The sequence below is a fragment of the Geotrypetes seraphini genome, chromosome 7 (genome assembly GCF_902459505.1).
Source record: "Geotrypetes seraphini chromosome 7, aGeoSer1.1, whole genome shotgun sequence".
Lineage (NCBI taxonomy): Eukaryota > Metazoa > Chordata > Amphibia > Gymnophiona > Dermophiidae > Geotrypetes > Geotrypetes seraphini.
The window spans coordinates 192547027-192568470 of record NC_047090.1 but is presented as its reverse complement, the minus strand read 5'-3'; the positions used below and the strand labels follow the sequence as shown (position 1 = coordinate 192568470).

At 44.5% G+C, this 21444-nt stretch overlaps 1 protein-coding gene across 3 annotated transcripts in view; it reads left to right on the top strand.

The window, feature by feature from the left end:
* FLVCR2 (FLVCR heme transporter 2) overlaps nt 1–3440 on the top strand; it is a 157178-nt gene extending 153738 nt beyond the window's left edge. For all 3 annotated transcript variants that reach the window (XM_033950885.1, XM_033950884.1, XM_033950883.1), the window contains one exon: nt 1921–3440. Coding sequence is in view for 1 of the 3 variants with exons in the window: in XM_033950884.1 (XP_033806775.1) it covers nt 1921–1965 (45 nt within the window). In the remaining 2 variants the exon portion in view is untranslated. The remainder of the gene's footprint in view (nt 1–1920) is intronic.
* Nucleotides 3441–21444: the final 18004 nt, after the last annotated feature.

Sequence of the window (21444 nt, the reverse complement as noted above, 5' to 3'; positions counted from 1 at the left end):
GTTGAGGGGTGGTAGATTCAGGGGCAATGTTAGGAAATTCTACTTTATGGAGAGGGTGGTGGATGCCTGGAATGCGCTCCCGAGAGAGGTGGTGGAGAGTAAAACTGTGACTGAGTTCAAAGAAGCGTGGGATGAACACAGAAGATTTAGAATCAGAAAATAATATTAAAGATTGAACTAGGCCAGTTACTGGGCAGACTTGTACGGTCTGTGTCTGTGCATGGCTGTTTGGAGGAGGATGGGCAGGGGAGGGCTTCAATGGCTGGGAGGGTGTAGATGGGCTGGAGTAAGTCTTAACAGAGATTTCGGCAGTTGGAACCCAAGCACAGTACCGGGTAAAGCTTTGGATTCTCGCCCAGAAATAGCTAAGAAGAAAAAGAAAAAAAAAATAAAAAATAAAAATAATTTAAATTGAATCAGATTGGGCAGACTGGATAGACCATTCGGGTCTTTATCTGCCGTCATCTACTATGTTACTATGTTACTATGTAAGGTTTTACTGTACTGTAGTTTAAATAGAAAGAAAATATAGGTTTACACTTACTTTTGTTATTCATCTATTCCACTGTTCCTTCTCCACCACCACCACCACCACATCCAACATTTCTCCCTCTCATCTCTCTCTTCCCCATGCATCTGTACCTCACACCTCTCCCATCACCTCTGTATCTCACACCTCTCCCATCTGTACCTCACACCTCTCCCATCACCACTGAGCTCTGAAATAACCTTACCTCCCCTCTTCGGAACTTGAGCTCCCTCCAAGTTTTCCGCAAACATTTGAAAACCTGGCTTTTCATAAAAATGTAAATCTCCCTCCAATTTAGGAATCAAGGAAACTCTTATAACTTGGCATCCCAAGTCCTCTAAATTTTCTTCACACTTCTACCTCTAACCCTCTGTTGTAGTTCCTTCCTATTTCTTCCACTGTAAACCGCGCCGAGCTCTACGAATGTGGAGAGGATGTGGTATACAAACCTAAGGATTAGATTAGATTAGATGTCCAATATTTCTTTCTGATGTGAGGGAAGGCTTCTGGATCAGCTGCGAGCCTTGTGCTGGAACCAGCAGCTGCGGCTTCATGAAGGGAAATTCCGCTGGAGGTAATCACCCACAGGAGGCACGAAGGGACTGCCGTGGCTTTGTAAAGAGAACTGCGATGGGAGGGAGCCGACCAGAGGAGGTAAACATCTGTGGGAGGTGTGAATCTGGGATGCAGAATGGAGGGAAAAACGATGAGGGGTATGTTGGGACAGGGAAGAGAGGAGAAGGGTCACGTTTGGACAGGAAGGGAGGAAGAAGGGGCGTATTGACACAGGAAGGGAGAGGCAGGACCCCAGTTTGTAAGTACGAGTTTGGCGTAAGTTGGGTGTTCTTAAACCGGGGACTGCCTATTCTTAAAACTGTGCCTCAGCTTTAACCTTATGGAACACATTTAAGTTAGTGGTCAATAGTCCTTTTCATTTGCAGTGACCTCTGATCAGTGTAGTTTATTTTTCACATGCTCACAACCCTTTCTTTCTGATGTCTGAGCTACTGTAAAGTTAGGGCAGCAGAGAAAAAGGCTGAGAAGCAGCAAAGAGAGAATACAAGCAGTGAATTTGTGGTAAATTTATACGATGATTTCACATTATATTACATTGTACTGCATCATAATGTATTTCATTGTATTGTATTTCACTGAATTCTACTCTATTTTGTGTCTTCGCTGATATGTCTCAGTTCTCTTGCTGTAAACCACCCAGAACTTCCGGTTGGGCGGTAAATAAGAAAATAAATTATTATTATTAAATTATTACTAGATAAGATTGATATGCAGAGCTGTAGACATGCTGTGTCATCTGTGATGGGAGAGAAGCTCATCTCTCTTCCCTCCTCATGTAACTCTGACTTTTCTATGTGTTTATTCTTGTCTTTTAGAAATCCTGTAAAAGTTCTGTGATCCTTCATGAGTCAAAACTCTAATATTCTCAAAAAAAGAATGAAGGCTGCCAACAGTCAGTGCTACATGATCCCTAAAGACCACAGCCTGTCAGCACCATGTAGACTTGGAGACTGCTAGCTCTCAGCCACATGTACCCCAGGAGACTGCTTACTCTCAGCACTGTGTATTACTGGAGGCTGCTATCAGCTGTGTCTAACCCAGGTGACTGCTGACTGTCAGCACTCCATACCTCTGGAAACTGTCAACTGCACTGCATAATCTCTTGGAGGGCACTAGCTGTACTCACTGTATATGAACAGACACAAAGTGTGAGTGTTGCACAGTCACTAGAGACCATTGCCTCTACGGTTTACAAAAACAGAAGCTGTTCTGCCCAGCAAGTTCCTGCTACTCCTCTCTGCAGTCACAAGAGATGCTTGCTCTTAAGCTCTGTAAAAGCACTGACAATCAGCACCTGAGTAATAAGAAAGAACTGGGCCAGATAAAAGGTACCAGTATTACTCTGCACTCTCTGCCTCAGAGTCTCCACACACAGGCACCTACACACATTGCATCCCTGACAAAGTTGGATGTAGGATGTGGGAATGCAGCCCATTCTTTCTTCCTTGCTCTTCAGGAATACTAATCATTCCTCCCTCACCTTCCCTAGGGAAATCTGACTCCTCTCTTCTCTGGATAATGCTGTTTCCCCCCTCTCCTCTGGGGAGTACTGACTCTTCTCACTTCCCTCTCTCATCCTTTCCTGGGCAGTGCTGACTGATCCTCCCTCAGTAATGCTGGTTTCTTCTCTCCCCCTCTCTTGGATCTGATGACTGTTCATCTTAGAGTCTCTGATCATGATGCTCCTTACCACAGTGAACTTTGCTCATAGTTTTTGGGTTTCTATGGAAAACAGATTGCAAATCAAGTACTTTACGAACCATGAATGATGTGAAGTGATATGAAAGCCAGAGGGGGTGGAACGTGGCTTCTCACCATACAGTGCAGATAAGCTAAGCCTCTCTTGAAACTTGAAAAATCATGAACATAACTTTATTTTCATTGTTTGAAAGACTTGTAACTGGGAATATTTTTATGGAACTATTTTACTTGTACCTCTGGGTTTATCAGGCTGGCTTGCTTTCTGTTGCAGGAGCAATGATGGACCACACAGGTGAGAAGTCAACTGCCCTATGTTGGGCATCAGCAACATAGTGGAGCCACATGCTGCACAGCTGAAGGCAATGGCAAACCATTCCTGTACTCTGCCATGAAACATCACAGGGTGGTTTCCTCACTGTGTGTTGTCAGGGGTCAGTAGCTGACTCCATCTTAATGGAGTACATCCAAGTTCAGCTGGCCTCTTCTCAGGGAATCTAAGGCTTAAGCAATAAGAATTCTGTTATGACCCTTCAAGATTCCATACTCTAGGTCAGTGTATCTCAAACTGTGTGCCTTCTGAGATTCCAAGTGTGCCGCAGCACACTGAGGAGGAAGAGAGGCACCTGCCAGCTGACTTCCCTACGCGGTACAGGCCAAAGGCTGCATGTTTCCCCCTTCTCTCTAGCATCTTCTAGCTTCTCCCATGGCCTCCCGGTCTCACCTTTAAAGCTAATTACAGCAGCCTGAAGAGGATCGCCGGTAGGTAAAATGATTTTATTTTCGATATAGTGATTGAAATGTGTCAGTTTTGAGAATTTTTATCTGCTGTGTATATTGTGTGTATATGAAGAATGAATGGAAAAAGTTGCATTACAATTAGTAAAGGGGATGGGATCTGGGGCAGAGCTTGGGTAGGCCTAGGGAGGTCTGTGGTTGGGGTACTCAGTTGATATTTGTTAGACTTAGGGGGTACTCAGCTTGAAGTAGTTGAGAAAAACTACTGGTGCCAGTGCCTCTCCTCTCCGACCCTCTTCCATGTTGGCACCCCCTACTGGCATCTCAGGGCCTCTGCACATGTGCGGACGTCGATGTGATGATGTTATGCATATGCGTGATGTCATCACGACAACGTGTGCACACTTCTGGGTGCCTCAAGCTATGGCCACTACCTTTAGTGTGCCCTGGCTCGAGAAAGTTTGAGAGACATTGTGCTAGGTGATCAATTCCAACCCGAAATCCAAGAGTTGCAGAAATCCAACACTTTTGTGAGCACTTGCTCCACCCTCTTAGACTGAGAGCTAGTAAACATATCAAGTTTCAATTTCTGCAAGCAATCTGGGCAGAAATCTTTCAGTTGCTCTACTTTGTTTCTAATTTTTTTCGCTTAAAAGTTAATTTTCTTTGGTGGCTTCAGTACCTTGAGACTCCTTCAGGTGGTCCCCTGTCGGAAAAAAGGACACAGTCCCATGGAGCTAGACTGTTGCTTCACAGAGAAACTCTATTGGAGTCAGCCTGCTGTGTGCCACCCTTCTAGAACTTGGGGTCCCTCTGACCTCGACTTACCTCCAGACTCTCTGACTCCTCCAATCTTGTTAGCCACTAAATGGTTTAACAAAATGGATCACTCAATCCAACTAATTATCCCATCTTCGTTACTCCCAATACTAAATGCCTCTGCTCTGCCTTATCGAACACCGCAGTATGTATCACCGCCGTATGTAACACTGCTGTATGTAACTCCGCTGTATGTAACTTACAGCAAATGTAACTTCACTGCAAATGTAACCTAGCTGTAAAAATAACTTCACTGTAAATGTAGCATCGCTGAAAATGTAACTTCGCTGTAAATGTACAGTCTCTTCATCTGTTAACCGCATAGAACTTCCATGGTAATGCGGTATACAAGAATAAAGTTATTATTATTTGCTTGCCTGCTACCATGTCATTCGTTTTAAACACAGGCTGTATTTGTCTGGAGTGTACTCCTCCTCCTGCCCCGGGTTTCAAGGCGTGGCTGCTTTTTCTGCCCCCAATTGTGTGGCAAGGATCCATGGGGGCGGAGGTCACAGTCGGAGTCCATCCAACTGGCAATCTGAAGATCTTCATGCTGGTCCATTTGGAGCTGTTTCTGAGGCAGAAATTCCTTTTATCCATTCAGCTGCTGAATGAAAATGCTGATAGCAAGGCACTTCAGTGACTGAAAGTAACCCTCCATTATTTCCTATGGGACCTTTGTGGATGGCTTTTTAAATGGTTTTAAAATAATTTTTCACAGTTTCTTTGGGTAGGATTCATGTCCTCTTCAGACCCCAAATAGCTATTTTTTATTTTCAGTTTTTTGTTTATTTTTGCTGTTTTTGGTGCAGATTCGTGGTGGCGGCCATCTTGGATTTTAAAACCAATCTTTTTTTCTAACCTTTAATTTCTGCCTCAAAACACCTTGATTTGATACAAAATCATTTGGGATGGACTCCTCAGCCCCTAATCTGTCAAATTTGAACATTGTTTGTGCCGGATTGGTGCTGGCTCAGTGACTATGTACTGTGTGCCATAGCACGCTGGGGGAGGGGGTGGGAGCTTCAGTCTTTGCCTCCTCCAAGTACTCTAGGGCTGGGGAGCTGGCCTGGGCTGTGACTTCGGGAAAAAAAATCTCATCCAATGGCCATTCTGGAGTCTGGTGCAAAATGCCTGCGTTCCAAGTCTGGGGACTTTTTTGGCGTGGCACATGTGCCTAAACAGAGCCCCGCCATGGTTATGGGGTGTGATCTTTCACCAGATTTTGTTCAGCTTCTCTGGAAGGCGTATTGTTCAGACCCTGCTCGTTTGAAGTAGCTGGTGGGTGCGCCTGTGGCGCCGATGACGGAGCTTCCTGTTCTGGAGCCTGCTAGTCTGACTGTGGCAGACCTCGATTGCAGTAGTTGCCCTTCAGATCTTATGCCTCTTCTGTTTCCTGACTCTGATTCTATTTTGGATCTGGCTAATACCTTTGCCGGGTCTAGTGCCCTCGGCCACCCAGTCTGGATTTGGGTGACCCTGCTGTCCACAGGTTTTTAACCTGTTTACTGCTACTGTTTGGTAAGAGCTGCAATTGGATTTTCCACTTCTCAGGCTTTGGTCATGGACCGTTCTACTGTGATGTCTTCCTTTTTTCCATCCCATCCTCTTTGGTCTGGTTACAGTATAATGGGAAACCCCAGAATGCTCTTTATGACCTTCTAAGGCTATGTCTGCACTTTATTCACTGGCACCTGATTTTCAGCAGGTTTTTGAACAGCCAAAGGTAGATTCTGCCATAGCGCAGGTTATCTGGCACACTGCTCTCCCTAGTGATGGGGGAGCGTTGCCTAAGGATTCTCAGGATTGCAGGGTGGACTTTATGTTGATAAAGCCTTTTGAAGTAGCATCTTTCGGTATCACAGTGGTGGCGGCCATTTCCTTCACAACATGAGCCCGTCTACCAGTTTGTGCAGTGCCTCCTCTATGGAGGTAGATGCCTGTCCTCTGCTAGTGATAGATGATGTGGATCATTTGGCAGGATCTCTTTTGAGTTCTTAGTAAGGTCTCTGCTTCTGCAGTGTCTGCACTGGACTTTTTTGGATCTGTCATTGGGATGGGGACGCTGCCTCAAAGGCTATTTTAAGCTGCATTCCTTTCAAAGGCCAGCTTCCTTTTAATAAAAGTTTGGATGACCTTATGACCTGTGTTGCTGAGCATTGCACAAAGTCTGTCCCGTGGACAATTGTCGCTGGTAATTTTCGTTCCTCTTGCTGATTTCGTCAGGGGTCTGTGAGATCTTCCAGGATATTCCTTGGGCTTCTGCCCTTGTTACAACAGTTCTAATTCCAGGTGTCCTCAGGCCTTAGGTTCCCGAGCAGTGGCTGTGCCTAAAAAGCCCCAATGGCACCAGGGGTCAGGCGAGGCGTCCTCATATCAGAGGCCGGATTCTCAGTTTCTTCAAGAGTGGACTCGCGTTTCTTCGGATCTATGGATGATGGACATCATTCGAGAGGGGCACAAGATAGTCTTTTGCCTGCAGCTGGATTTGTTTCTGGACTCTCCAGCAGGTCGGTCAGACAGGGAGACCAGGGTCTGTGCTACTCTGCAACGTCTCTTACACATCAGTGTCATAGCGCCTGTTCCAGAATGCAAATTGGGCTTATATGATGCTCCTTATATTTCATTGTGCTACAATCAGGCCCAGAGGACTGGAGATCCATTCTGGCTCTAAAGTCGGTCATTTGCTTCTTAAGGATTCCTCATTTCTGCATTGAAACAGGACACAGTCCTAGCTGCGGTCTCTCCATAGAAATATGATGGCAGATAAAGGCCAAATGGCCCATCTGGTCTGCCCCTCCGCTGTAACCATTATCTCTTTCTCTCTTTGAGATATCCCATGTGTCTATCCTAGGCTCTCTTGAATTCAGACACAGTCTCTGTCTCCACAACCTCTTCCAGGAGACTGTTCCATGCATCTACCACCCTTTCTGTAAAAAAGTATTTCCTTAGATTACTCCTGAGCCTATCACCTCTTAACTTCATCCTATGGCCTCTCATTGCAAATTCAAATGAAAAAGACTCGACTCATGCGCATTTACATTACGTAGGTGTTTAAACGCCTCTATTATATCTCTCCTCTCCCGCCTTTCCTCCAAAGTATACAGATTGAGATCTTTAAGTCTGTCCAGGAGAGTTCCTGGCGTCCTTGGATTTCACAGAGACTTACCTCCATATTCCACTGTACCTGGAGCATCACAGGTTTCTGCGCTTCCATGTTTTACAACTGCATTTCCAGTTAGTAGCTCTGTCCTTTGGTCTCACGATGGCGCTCTGCACTTTCACCAAGGTGATGGTAGTTGTGGTGGCTTTTCTTCGCTGGCAGGGGGGTCCAGGTCAATCCTTGTACAACTGGTTGATCCAGGCCCATCTCATCAGAAGTGTGAAAGTGCAGGAAGACAGTGGTGTCTCGGCTGCAGGTGCTGGGTTGGAATGTCAACTTCAGGAAGAGCCACTTGATGCCCTCCCTGGAGTATTGGGGCCTTCTCTTCAACACCAGACAGGGTTGTGTGTTTCTTCCCGAGGCACACAGACCTAACCTTCAGCAACAGATCAGAGATCTCCTGGACCGTCAGGCTCCCACGACCTGGCATTATCTTCAGGTTCTTGGGTCGATGGTAGCCTCCTTGAAGGTGGTCCACTAAATTACAGCGCACCTGTGCCCTTTACAGGTGTCCCTCCTCTCTCTTTGGTCTCTGCAGTGTCATCCCCTTCAGATGCTACTCCCCTGGATGGAATCAGCAGGCAGCAACTTGAGCTGGTGGCTTCAGGGAGAGGCTGTCTGCCAGGACAAGCTTCTTCAGATTCCAGAGTGGGTAACTCTTATGATGGATTCCAGCCTGATGGGTTGGGGTGCGCACTGCAGGGACCACTTCATTCAAGGGCAGTGGTCTCATCAGAAACATTGGTCGATCAGTTGCCTGGAGCTCCGAGTAATTATGCTGGTGCTACTCACTCTCTAGCCCCTTCTGGAGGGAAAAGCAGTGCGAGTATTTTCTGACACCACCATGGTGGTGGCGTATATAAATTGTGAAGGGGGCACAAGAAGTGCTTTCTTGGGCCTGGAGGCCCACTTGCTGTTTTGTTGGGCAGAAACACTTCTGTCTTGGCAGCCCATGTGGCAGGAGTGGAGAATGTTCAGGCAGACTTCCTCAGTCATCAGATCCTGGACCTGGGAGAATGGTCCCTCTCGCAGAAGGCATTCAGTCTGATTGTACAGTGCTGGGGTCAGCCTCAGTTGGACTTTATGGCTTCAGTAGAAAACTTGAAGATCATGCGCTTTTACAGTTGATAGACCCAGTGCGGAAGCCTAGGGCTGAATGCCTTGGTTCAACCCTGGTCAGCTACCAAGCTCTCCTGTATCTGTGGAGTCCCGCAGGGTTCACCTTTATCCCCGATTCTTTTCAATGTCTATATGTCCTCCCTGAAACTCCTCCAACTTTCCACCTCGGAGACACTTTACACCTACGCCGACGACATCCTCGTCCTTATTGAAACCGACTCTAACCTCACCAACCTCTCGGCTAACATCTCATCCTGTATAACAAGTCTACAATCCTGGGCCCTCACTGTTCAAATGAAACTAAATGAGGCCAAAACAAAACTACTTTGGCTCGGCCCAAAACTGGATCAGCTACCCTCCCACATCCCACTTTCCTCTGGCACCAATCTGCAGCTTGAGCACTCTAGTAAAGTTCTGGGAATCATCATTGACTCTACACTGTCCTTTAACGACCACATCAACTCCCTAGTAAAAAAATGCTTTTTCAATCTCCATATGCTAAGAAAAGTTAGATCCTGCTTCCACCAACAACATTTCGCCGTCCTTGTCCAATCCATCATTCTATCCCGACTCGATTACTGCAACTCCATCTTTCTAAGCCTAACAAAGAAAAATCTTCTCAGACTTCAGCGGATTCAGAACACCGCAGCTAAATTAATCTTCGCAAAAGGCAAATTTGACCACGTCTCCCCGCTTCTGTCTAAGCTTCACTGGCTCCCAGTCTTCCTCAGGGTTCGCTACAAATGCGCTTGTCTTACCTTCAAATCTCTTCACGGCATCCTCCCTCCCCTCTTCCCACTATCTTGGCTCTCAAGCACTCACTCCTCCAGATCCACTCAGAAATTCAAACTATCCTTCCCTTCTCTAATTGGCATCTCCCATACAGGAAAACACGGTACTTCCCTCCTCTTCAGGATCACTGAGTTGTGGAACAGCTTTACGGCCCATCTTCGGAGTTCGACCTCCCTCCAACATTTCAGAAAACATCTGAAAACCTGGCTTTTCACCAAAATGTAACCACTTCCTCCCTCTCCACTATTCTATGTACCTCCTCCGTCCTCCTCCGTCCTTGTTCACTTCACCTCTCCCTCCTTCCATTGTAGTTCCTCTTCTTTATTTTTAATCCCTGTAAACCGTGTCGAGCTCCACTTCCGTGGAGATGACGCGGTATATAAACTTAAGGTTTAGTTTAGTTTAGTTTAGTTTAGTATGTGTTCCTTCAATGGCCTCTGGTTGGTCAGGTCATCCGCTGAATAGTAACACATCCTGGCCTTGTGATTCTAGTAGCTCTGGATTGGGCTCAATTGCCCGTGGTATGCAAATCTTGTTCATCTTCAGCAGGACGAGAAACTCCAGCTCCCTCTTCATCGATACCTTCTCAGTTAGGGGCCGGTGTCCATGGAGACCCAAGGTGCTTTGGTCTTACAGCATGGCTCTTGAGCACTGAGCTTTGATGCAGCACGGTTATTCCGAAGTTGCTATCTTTTTTGCTCTCAAAGAAACCTTTTCCTATGGCTTTTTCTGACAAAACCTGGACGGCTTTCCAACAGTGGTGTGCTATGGAATGTGTGAAGCCTGAGAGGGCTATTTCAGTGGCCCTGGCCTTTCTTCAAATGGGCCTAGACATGGGTTTAGCAGTGGCCTCCCTTAAGGTTCAGGTAGCAGGCTTTTCATGCTTTAGAGCCTGCAGAGGTGCTAAATTGCTTCCTATTCAACCAAGTTTATAAGAAGGGGCTCTTCATTGCAACCTCCCTTGCATCTTCCTTTCCCTTTGTGGAATCTTACCATCGTTCTACAGGGGCTTGGGGAAGCCCCATTCAAACCACTGAAGGATGCTTCTCTTCTGGATCTCACGATCAAGACTGTCTTTCTAGTCGCCATTGTCTCAAAATGGTGTATTTCGGAGCTTCAGGCTCTTTCGTGCAGAAAACCCTTTCTCCGTATTACAGACATAGGACATGTCCTCCATACTGTACATTCCTTTCTACTGAAAGTGGTTTCAGCCTTCCAGGTCAACAAGGAGTTTAGTTTGCATGTGTTTCAGTCAACAGGCTTGGAGCGCAAAGATCAGATCTTGCATAAGTTGGATGTCAGAGTCTTGCTCCACTATTTTTGGAGAGAACTCATGATTTCAGGCTTTCTGATCATCTTTTTGTTCTGTTGCGCCTACTGTGGTTGGCCGGCGTCCAAGTCCTTGATCACTCGATGGATTCGAATGGCCATTCCTGCAACTTGCATCACCCTTGGCAAGCAGCTGCTGATTTCAATTAAAGCCCACTTGACTAGAAGTAGGGCTGCATCATGAAGTCTTGTGCGATTCATTTACAGGGTGGCTATTTGGTCCTCTTTTCATACTTCTACCTTGTTTTACCACTTGGATGTGGTGGCTCGTTTGGATGCTGTTTTTGGGACCTCAGTGTTAAGGGCAGGCTCTTCTGACCCTCCCTAGCTGTTACCATTGCTTTAGTATGTCACCTAGTGTATGGAATCCAGAAGACGTAACAGAATGGAAGATTAGGATTTTACTTTCGATAATCTTCTTTCTGTTAGTGCCTGTAGGATTCCATATGACCTGCCCTCTCTGTGTACACTGCTTCTTTCTGCCTCGGTTATTCTCCTTACAGGCTTTCTAGCTTTCTCCTTACAGGGTTTCTAGCTTTACAGATTTTCTAGCCAGTTGCCAGATCCTGTGGGGAGTTTTCTGTGCATATACACATTTTAAAAGGTTCTTTCTTGGGGTGCTCTTTGCACATAGCAGGTTAGTTCTACATTGTTCTTAAGTTTTTTTCCTAGTTGCCTTTGTGCCTATTACTTGTTCATATTTTGCAGAGCAGACCAGTTGAAGAATTGTTTATGATGCTGGGGTTCTTCCCCTGTACCTCCTTGTCATGGATTTGTTCAGTTGTTACTTGGCTTTGGAACTCAACTGGATGTTCGCTACCTCTCAGTCTAAGGGGGTGGAGCATGTGCTCACAAAAATGTTGGATTTCTGCAACTCCCGGTTTGCGGGTTGGGACTCAAAAACCTAGCATATGGAATCCTACAGGGACTAACAGAAAGATTATCATGGAAGGTAAAAACCTAATCTTCTTGTCCAAGGCTGTCTTTATCCTGCTCTCAAAGTAATGCTGATTTTGCAACTAGACCAAAACAATACCATTTGCAACAAGGCAGGCTTTAGTGTGTAGCATATTTGGAAGGATTAACAGTAGTTGGGTGCTGTTCTTTTGAAGAAGCAAAAGCTTGATAACATAACAACAGTGGAAGAGGATTTCTTTTTCCTTAAAGGACCCACGGCAACAAAAGGGCATCCGTTGAAAATCAGGGGTGGGAAATTTCATGGCGACACCAGAAAATATTTCTTCACTGAAAGGGTGGTTGATTGCTGGAATAATCTTCCACAACAGGTAATTGAGGCCAGCAGCGTGCCAGATTTTAAGAAAAGATGGGATTGGCATGTGGGATCTCTTCATGGAGGTAGTTAGGGGGTGGGCCATTAGTGTGGGCAGACTAGATGGGCCATGGCCCTTTTCTGCCATCATGTTCTATGTTTCTATGATTTGCTGGAAGAAGCTCCAGCTTTGTCCCCACCACTGATATAGTCTACTCAGAAGCTGATTTATCAGGATAGTTCATTGTAAGATTAAGCTATGATCACTGGTGAGCTCACCATCTTCTGTTTAGCTTGACAGAAACATAGGCACTAACTGAGCTGAGTCTATCTAACAGGGCTATTAGATATTGCATAATATGATTAACAAAATAGGAATTTCAGAAGCCTAGTGGAAAAAGGATAATCAGTGGGGCTCTGTATTAAAATGGCAGAGTTGATGGGAGGAGCATGAAATGTTGCTACTATTTGGGTTTTTGCCAGGTACTGGTGACCTGGATTGCCACCGGGCTAGTTAGACCATTGGTCAGAGCAAGTAAGGCTATTTTTATGTTCTTATGAGTGGTGGTGGCTTGTCACTCTGGTAGGATTCTAGTAGGACACAAATTCAGCATGAAACAACTACACTCAGGAGTTTGGAAAGCCCCTGTGTGATGGGGAGGGATGTGGACAGGATTATAAAACAGACTGTGAAGTGCCAACAGAGATTAGACAGGCTACAAAATATGGAACACAATAATGAGAAATTTTAATGATCTCAGTATCGATAAGGCAAATGTCTCATCAGGGAGGTTAAGTAACTGCTTCGTGGAACAACTGGTTGTGGAATTGATGAGAGAAGGGGACTACTTCCACTTAGAATTGCTTTTAGCTGTTTTATGACATATAATGAATAAAAAATAATTATTTATGTAATGCCCCCTTTAGGGCAGTTCTGGGTCCAGGGCTCAACCTGGTTGGAGTCCCCCGAAGGCAGTCTCCATCATTTCTTCAATCATTTAGCACTCAGGCCCTGATTCTGTATAGGACGCCCAGGAGAGGTGTCCTAGACAGAATCGGTCCTACACTAAACCCCGATTCTGTAACCGGCGTCCATGGTACAGACGCCGGTTAGAGAATCGGGTTAAATTAGACACAGTCGCTACACTTATCGCTGCAAGGGAATCTCCCTGCTGCAATAAGTATAGCGGTGCCTAGCCTGGGCCAATCAGGCCTTAGGATTAGTGGGGATGGGCGGACCCGCTATGCCTAAGGCCTGATTGGTCCAGGCTTCTAGAGCCTGGGTCAATCAGGCCTTAGATTTAGCGGGGATGGGCCGGGAAGGGGCGGGCCCATCTCATTTCCAAGAGGCGGGCCTGTCTGCTGGACGGCAGCAAGACCCATCCAGCCAACCAACATTTAAAGGTTAGTTGGGGGAGGGAGATTAGTTGGGGGGGGGTCATCAGGCTTTCCGGCAGGAGGAGTTGGGCATCCTCCTGTCGGCGATTACAAGTTTGGGGGGGAGTGGGGGTTCGGGGTTCCGACAGGAGGAGTTGGGCATCCTCCTGCCGGTAATGGGACAGGCGGCCACGGCCGCTATACTTTATTGCTGCAGGGAGATCCCTTGCCGCGATCAGTATAGCGGCCGCGTCTACTTACAATGTAGACCAGCATTTTGCTGGCCTACATTTTAAGCGTCTCTTCCTCTACTAGGGAGACGCGTAGGGCCGCCTAGGTTCGCCTAAGGCCTTTAGGCGAGCTTAGGCGTCTTGCAGGCCTCCCTAGGCTCCCGGAGGCGCCTTCAATATAGGCGGCCTGCCTGGGGAGCATTTTTTAAAAAAACGTGCATCCCGATTGGCTGATTAGACAGCTGTAGGATGCCTACAGCTGCCTAAAATCGGGACGCACTTTATAGAATCAGGGCCTCAGTGCCTCCACCTGGGGAAAAAAAGTGTTAGTGGGCAGGATCACCATCTTCTCACTCAGGAAAAATCCTTATGTGAACAAGGTTGGTTAATAAATTGAACTGCTTTTATTAATCTATTTTTATAGGCTTACTTTAGTGCTATATAATCTTAACTTTTCCATCTGAATTCTGCTAACATTTGTGTATAGACATTTCAAATTGTGTGTTTTCCATGAATCTATAGGCTGCTTAGAAGTAGACAAGGATAATTTGCATCCTTTTACTCTGATTTCATCTTAAACACTCCTGGCTTTCTTTCACCATTATTAAAAACTCTCTCCTGAATGGACGGAGATGGAGATATTGAACTGGAGGTGGGAGAACCTGCAGTAGCTTTCAACCTGATTATTTTTCATATAATTCACCTTTGAATAATCACTTGTATGTTGTCAGATTATGGTAGTAATTTCAGATGTCTCATCGAGTGTTATTTCGTTTAATTATTTGTCTTGCTAGCCAAGAACCTGTCATACTCTGGACTTACCGAAAAGTTATGCACAGAAATGCTATTTTGAAGTATATTTATTCATTTTATTACTTAACTTTTTCAATGAAGTTTTTTAGATACAGTTTTTGGATCAGTGAATTTTTCTATATTCTCTTTCTTACAGATTTTTGTATAAAATCAGGATAGTTTGACTAAATTGTAAGCACTTAATTTGTCAGATGTATGGTCCATTTTTTCATCGATGAACTGTTCTGTTAATGAGAATCTTTAATTTTTAGCATTATTTATTCTGTTGCTTTAGTGTTTTCTTATGTACCAGAACTCCCAGGTGAGTTCTACTAGGACTGGCCATAGAGCTGAAGCTGTCATAAAGGCAAGTATGTACGTATAGGTTATTTCACAACTTAGGGGGTGGGAGGGGGGTCATGTTTACATCCCTCCAGTGAGACTGGGCAAATTTTGGGGGTTCACAGTCATAAGCATGCGGGACAAAAGTGTGCCGACATTACAGACCAGACAATTGAGTGCAAGACTCCAGCGTGCCGCTGTAAAAGTTTATTTTAAAGAGCTCCGAGGGGGTATGTGAGGGGGGAATCCCCCAGTTTACTTAATAGTGTTTGCGCTGCCATTGGGGGGGGGGGATTGGGAGGTTGGAACCACCCATTATATCGGAAACTTAACTTTTTCTCTCTTTTTTAGGGGAAAAGTTAAGTTTTCTATATAATGTGCACCCCCTCAGAGCTCTTTAAAATAAACTTTTAGGGCAGTGCGCTGGAGTCTTCGCTCAGTTGTCTGCTCTGTAATATCAGCGCACCTTTGTCCAGCGTGCTTTTTGTCCCATTACCCTTTTTGGCACTTATTCATTGTTAAATCAGGTCTAGCCCCAGAAGTCCAAATTGTGCCCTGGACTCTTGTGTTCTTAAATTATTATTGTTTTACACAATGGAAATCATGGTATGAGAGAAATTCAGCAGAAAACTAAAATTCTGGTTTAGAAATAAAGATTGAAGTTGATACAATGTCTAGGGGTTATTTTAGATTCTTCTCTAACTACAGAGCCACAAGTGGAAAAAATTGGGACTATATTTAAGAAATAAAATTTGAGGTATCTACACTTTATTAGATCTTATTTTTTTGATGATGTTTTAGATTGCAATTATTTATTTTTACCTTATTTCGACCACTGTAATGCTTTGTATTAGGGAATCTCTGTAAAGGTGGTAAATTGACTTCAGCTTTTACAAAATACAACTGCCAACTGATTTTCTGAGTGAGGAACTATGATAAAATTACTCCACTATTGAGATTACATTGGTTGTCAATTCAAAGCTTGGGGGCTTGTATAATTTTAATATGCTCTGTTTTCAATTCAAAGTACTTTTCATACTCCTTACTTGTATCTAAACCTTCATGAAACTGGCATTGTTACTTGAATTTCTGCCCCATCTTCAGTCCTTAAAGGGCCACAAAGAGAAGCCTTACCCGACTGCCAGAAGGGTAAGGAGGAAGACTGCTCGCTTGTGTCTCTTCTTATCTCACCGGAAACCACTGCTGAGCCCAGGAACGAACTCCTGCCCAGCACCCATCTTCAGCCGTTAAAGGGCCAGATGACACTCCTGCTGGCAGACCCCGCCAAAGGACCTTTTGGGCAGTCCTTGAGCGAGTCAAGACCAGGACACCAATAAGCCATGCAAAGAACCTGAATGAACTGTAAGATCTGGGATCTCTCATCTGATCACTTTCATTGGGGTGTATATATAAGAAGTCTTTATCAACTTCATTTAAGGTCTGTAAGGTCTGGGATCTCTCATTGATTTACTTTCAATCTTTCATTGGGGTAAAATATAAGAAGTCTTTATCAGCTTCATTTCCACATCAAAACTAAGAGAAAAAATGTGTTCCATTATTTCTCCAGAGACAAGCAGGGGAAATGCAGCCACAGTTGCTTTTGAAATCCTCTGACTGAGCCTGAGTGCCGGTGCTCTCTCCTAGGTATAGTAAGTGGGGTGTTTTTATTTTTTATTTTGGGGGGGGGGGGGGGTTATTTTTAACTTACTGAGCATATGCAGACACCTTGCCTTCTGAGCTCCTCCCCCTGCCCAGCCAGTTTTTTCTTTGATCAGGTTCCTGATAAGTCGCAGCTCTCCCCTCTAGCTTTTTCAAGATAAAAACAACCGGGAATGAACAATTTAAAAAAACAAAACAACCAAAAACCCAAACCTTTCTTTATTTCTCTATATATATATTAAAAAAAAAAATCCATCAAAGCCCGCCTCAACAAGTTTCTTCTTCACCTTGACTTAAAAAAACAAGAGAAAAGAAAGATACAGAAAGAGAACCATGTCCAATCTTTTTTACCGGCGACCTTCTGACAGTTTAACACGGAGGCACTAGGACCGGGAAGACGCTTTTGTCATGGACAGTGGCTCCATCACAGGGGCGCTTCATGCCAATAATTCAGGCAAGTCTCCAAAATCGCAATCATCGCTGCTTGCTCCTCTCCCTCAGGGTCCAGATCAGGTATCCCGGGAGAAGGAAACTCACCATTACCGCCGCCGTTAGAAAAAAATAAAAATGGCACCTGCATCTAGTGGAAAGAAGCAGCCAGTTGGAAAGGCATGTAAAATACCACCTCCACCAGATTCCACAAAAGCAGCACGAGGCCTCCTGCTGGCACTGAGTCTGCCTCGCACTCCTCTCCTGCTTCCAAACAGGATTCTTTGAAATTCTTCTAAGCAGCAAATTAGGGCTAAAAGGCCAGTTTCTCCAGTCCTAATTTCTGAGGACCTCATACCTCCTAAAAAGTTCTCTATGCCTCAATTACTACCAGCAGTTTCTCCGAAGGCACAAAGTTCATTGCATACGGTAGTAAATTTTTTCTCACTTTTACAAAATTTTATGAGAGATAGTGCTGCACTACTGCACCAACCTCCTCCTTCTCCTTCCACCTCAGTGGAAATTCAACAGTGTCTTGACTGCATTGGGCAGCGTCCTTCTCAGGAATATTTGAGCCCAGAACCTTTTTCAAATCCACCTGATATTGCTTGGTCTCCTTGAACATCTCTCTGCCCTTCTCCTCAACAGCAAACATCTCCTACTCAAGAATGGTGTGATTCACCTGAATCCACTCCTTTAGATACAGATCCTCCTTCCCAAGTGTAGCCATCATGGCAGCCAGACCAACCAGAGGAATATGCTTATCCTAAATTCCTGCAAAAGGTTTCTTCTCTTAAGTCTTAACCTGAGTGCTATGTTGGTGGATAAAAAGAATTTTCAGGCAATCCTTAAATTCTGCCAGACTCCTTCAAAAGGATTTATTTCACTCTCAGTGGTATATAAATACTAAATTAAATAAAATAGATACTGCAAGATCTTCAGCTCGCTAACTGCAGAAGCCCCAATTGGTTTCTACTGCTTCTCGGCACCTAGAGCTAAAAATACAGGGTTGAAAAAGCATCTGGACATGATTTACAACAACTAACGCATTACTCCATGGTATCAGAGTCAGCTATTCATAAGTCCAAGAAAGATGAATATCATTGCAGACTCCCTCAGTCGCAAACTCGATCCTCAAGAGTGGACTTTTCAACAATGGGGTATTCCTGCAATAGACCTTTTTGCTTCCAACGCTCAGTGCACCAAGTATTGCTCTCTACGTCCTGCCCCTTATGCAATCGCAAGAGATGTTTTTTTCCATCCCATGGAATTTCACTCTAATGTATGCCTTCCTGATTCTAATTTCCAAAGTTCTTTAGAAAATCATCAGAAACAGTGCTCAAATGATTCTCATTTCTCCTCATTGGCCCAGGCAAATCTGGAATTCGATGCTCCTGGATCTTCTTGACTCTTCTCCACTTCCTTAGTGGATCATCCATCTCTTCTCTCCCAACAGAACAGTCACCTGTTAATATCAGATATGCCTGATTCCCGATTCAAATTGATTCACTTTGGGTGAATCGAATTGATTCCTGAAAAAACTGGACTCACTGATTCATGAGCCCCCTTGCCACCAATCTATTTTGTAGAGACCCATTTGGGTATTCCCTCTGTCAGAGTCCTTCCATCTAATGTAACTTCCTGTTTCGTGACAGCCCTGTAGCAATATCGTTTATAAGTAAAGAAAGCGGTGTTCACCGGCTTTGGGAGCAGCCCAAAAACTTCTCTGCAGGAAAGCAGAAGTTAGTTGAACGATACAACAAATGCCTTGTCTTGCAAGGGGCTATGTGCAAAAGTGATATGTTCAATTGTTCAGAGTTAATTCTATTTTACCTTTACTTTTTGATTTACCCTCATATTACATCCTGGTCTCGTCAGAAGGAACTTTTTAATCAGAATAAACATTCTGGTTTCTATGGGCAGTTACTGAATGCGTTTTTAGCTGTGCAGGTTTAATAAGTTTTAAAATTTAGTGGATTGAAAATGTTGAGCAATAAAGTCGTTGGGTTAAAAATGTTAACAGTCACTGTAGCTGCAGTATTTTTATTCATCAAGCATTATATGAGGCAATAAATTATTTTTGCTTTCACTTATGTCGGGGATTCCTAAGCCTTGCCAGTTGGATTTTCAGGCATGAATTGATTGCATACCAAGCAGGTATTATATGCAAATCAATCTCATGAATAGTCATTGCCATTATTCTGAAAAGCTGACTGGCTGGGGCTTCCCCAGGGATAGGTTTGGGAAACCCTGATTTAAGTAAATATCTTTGTGTTCCTCACTGGTACTTTAAAAATTAAAACATGCATTTATTTTTACTTAAGTACTTTGACCATCACTAGAAAAGAGCCTATTGAAAAGCAAATGTCCTGACGCAGACACCAATTTAGAGTATTATAAAATAATGGTTTAGGGCAGTGTTCTTCAACCTTTTTACACCCGTGGACCGGCAGAAATAAAAGAATTATTTTGTGGACCGGCAAACTACTAGGACTAAAATTTAAAAACCCCGTTTACGCCCCATCTCTGCGAGCTCGGTGCCCGCAAACCATCTGATCCCATCTGCACAAGCCACAATTATGATTTTATATTGAACGTATTTTATTAAAGTATAAAAAGAAACAATATTCTGAACAATTGTGATTTTATAAATACAAATATACAGAGCACGGACCAGCAAAACCCCTGTCTCCCCTCCCTTTCACATATATCCCCTCTACTATCAAGAAAACTGAACAAGCCAAGTTATTATAGAATGCTACATAGAAATATCATGCTAACAGAATACTGCAGTCCCTAGTTATGTCTCTAGCAGGATATATATTTCAAATCTGATATATTCTAATGACAAAATAGAAATAAAATTATTTTTTTCTACCTTTTGTTGTCTCTGGTTTCTGCTTTCATCTTCTTTTCACTCTTTTCCTTCCAGCATCTGCCCGTTCCATCCAATGTCTGCCCTCTCCCCCTTCCATATGTATCTGACTTCTTTCTATGCCCCTCTTCCCTGTCCATCCAGCCTGTTCCTCCTCTCTCCTTTTTACATCATTCATTCCAGCTTCACTGCCTTCTTCATTTTTATCTCTCCTACACCAGATATAGAATCTTTATCCCTCTCTCATTTCTCTTCTGACCCCCTTTCCAGCATCAATGTCTCTCTACTTTCTCATTCCTCTCTCTCCCCTTTCCCTCATCTGATCTCTCCATTACACCCTGATTCCCTTCCCCTCCTGTAATCTCCCTGCCAGCTGTTTCCTTCCTTTTTTCTTTCTCCCTTCCCTCCTTCCTTTTTTTCCCTTCTCCCTTCCCTCCTTCCTCTATCCAACATTAACTCTCTTCCCATCCCTTTCCCTCTCCCCTCCCAGCATCTCTCCTTCTCCCTTCCCTCCTCCCTCTATCCAACATTAACTCTCTTCCCATCCCTTTCCCTCCTCCCCTCCAAGAATCTTTCCTTCTAATTCTCTCCAAGTCCAGTAACAGCTCTTCCTTTATCCAGCAGCTTCCCAGCCTCCTACAGTGGCTTCCTCCCCTTCCAGCAGCTCTCAGTACTTGCCTGCAGGAAGTTGCTGGTAAATCACTTCCCTGGCAAGTAGGAGAGCTGGTGGGAGGGGAGACAGCCACTGTGAAGGCTCCCCAGGATCTTGCTCGCACACGCTGACCATCTCCCTCCACCTGCATCTGCATCTCTCTCCATTCTACTTGCGACTTCCCCGTGGCCCTCTTCAGCAACTCGGCAGGGGCGGCGATCAAGACAGGCTGCCGACATCGGGACCTTCACTCTCTGAGTCCCGCCTATTTTGTTTCAACTTCCTGTTTCCTAACAGGCGAGACTCAGAGAGGGGAAAGCCCCGACGTTGGCAGCCTGTCTTGATCGCCTGAGGCTGGGAGGAACATTAGTCGGGAGGAACCGCAGTCCAGTGGCATACCGAGGGTATGTGGCACCCGGGGCCCCTCATTTTTTGACACCCCCCCATGTAAAAAAATATTTTTTGTAATGACCATGAAACGGAATAAATGGTCAGAATAGAAACAGGCAGTGAAAATTTTCTTATATTCCAAACATAACATAACATAAATTATGTCTGAATTGTCATAACATCAGAAGTTCATATGGAGTAGTTGCAGGTGATGCTTGGGACAGTTCTGATTGTGTTAGCTCGGTTTTATGTGTTTTTGAAAAGAAGGGTTTTTATTTCTTTTTGAAGGTTTTGTAGTCTGTGGTCGAGGTCAATAGGTTGTAGAGTTGGGGGGTCGAGTGTTGCAGCTCAAATGGCTAGGAGGTTGTCGAACAGTTTTTTTCATTTGACATTTTTGGTTGGAGGGTGTGTGAATGGTGCATGAGTTCTCCTATGTCTGTTTGAGGTGGATTGAATTATTTAGCTGAAGAAATTAGTTACCCCCTCATTCCACACACATTAATTCTCTTCCATTTTTGTTCCCATTATAAAAAACACTGATAAGTTCCCAGAAAAAAAATACATTAAAATAAGAAGTGAAAACAAAGGCCTCTACAGATGAGAACATAACATAAAAATAGCCTAACTGGGTCAGACCAGTGGTCCATCATGCCCAGTAGCCCATT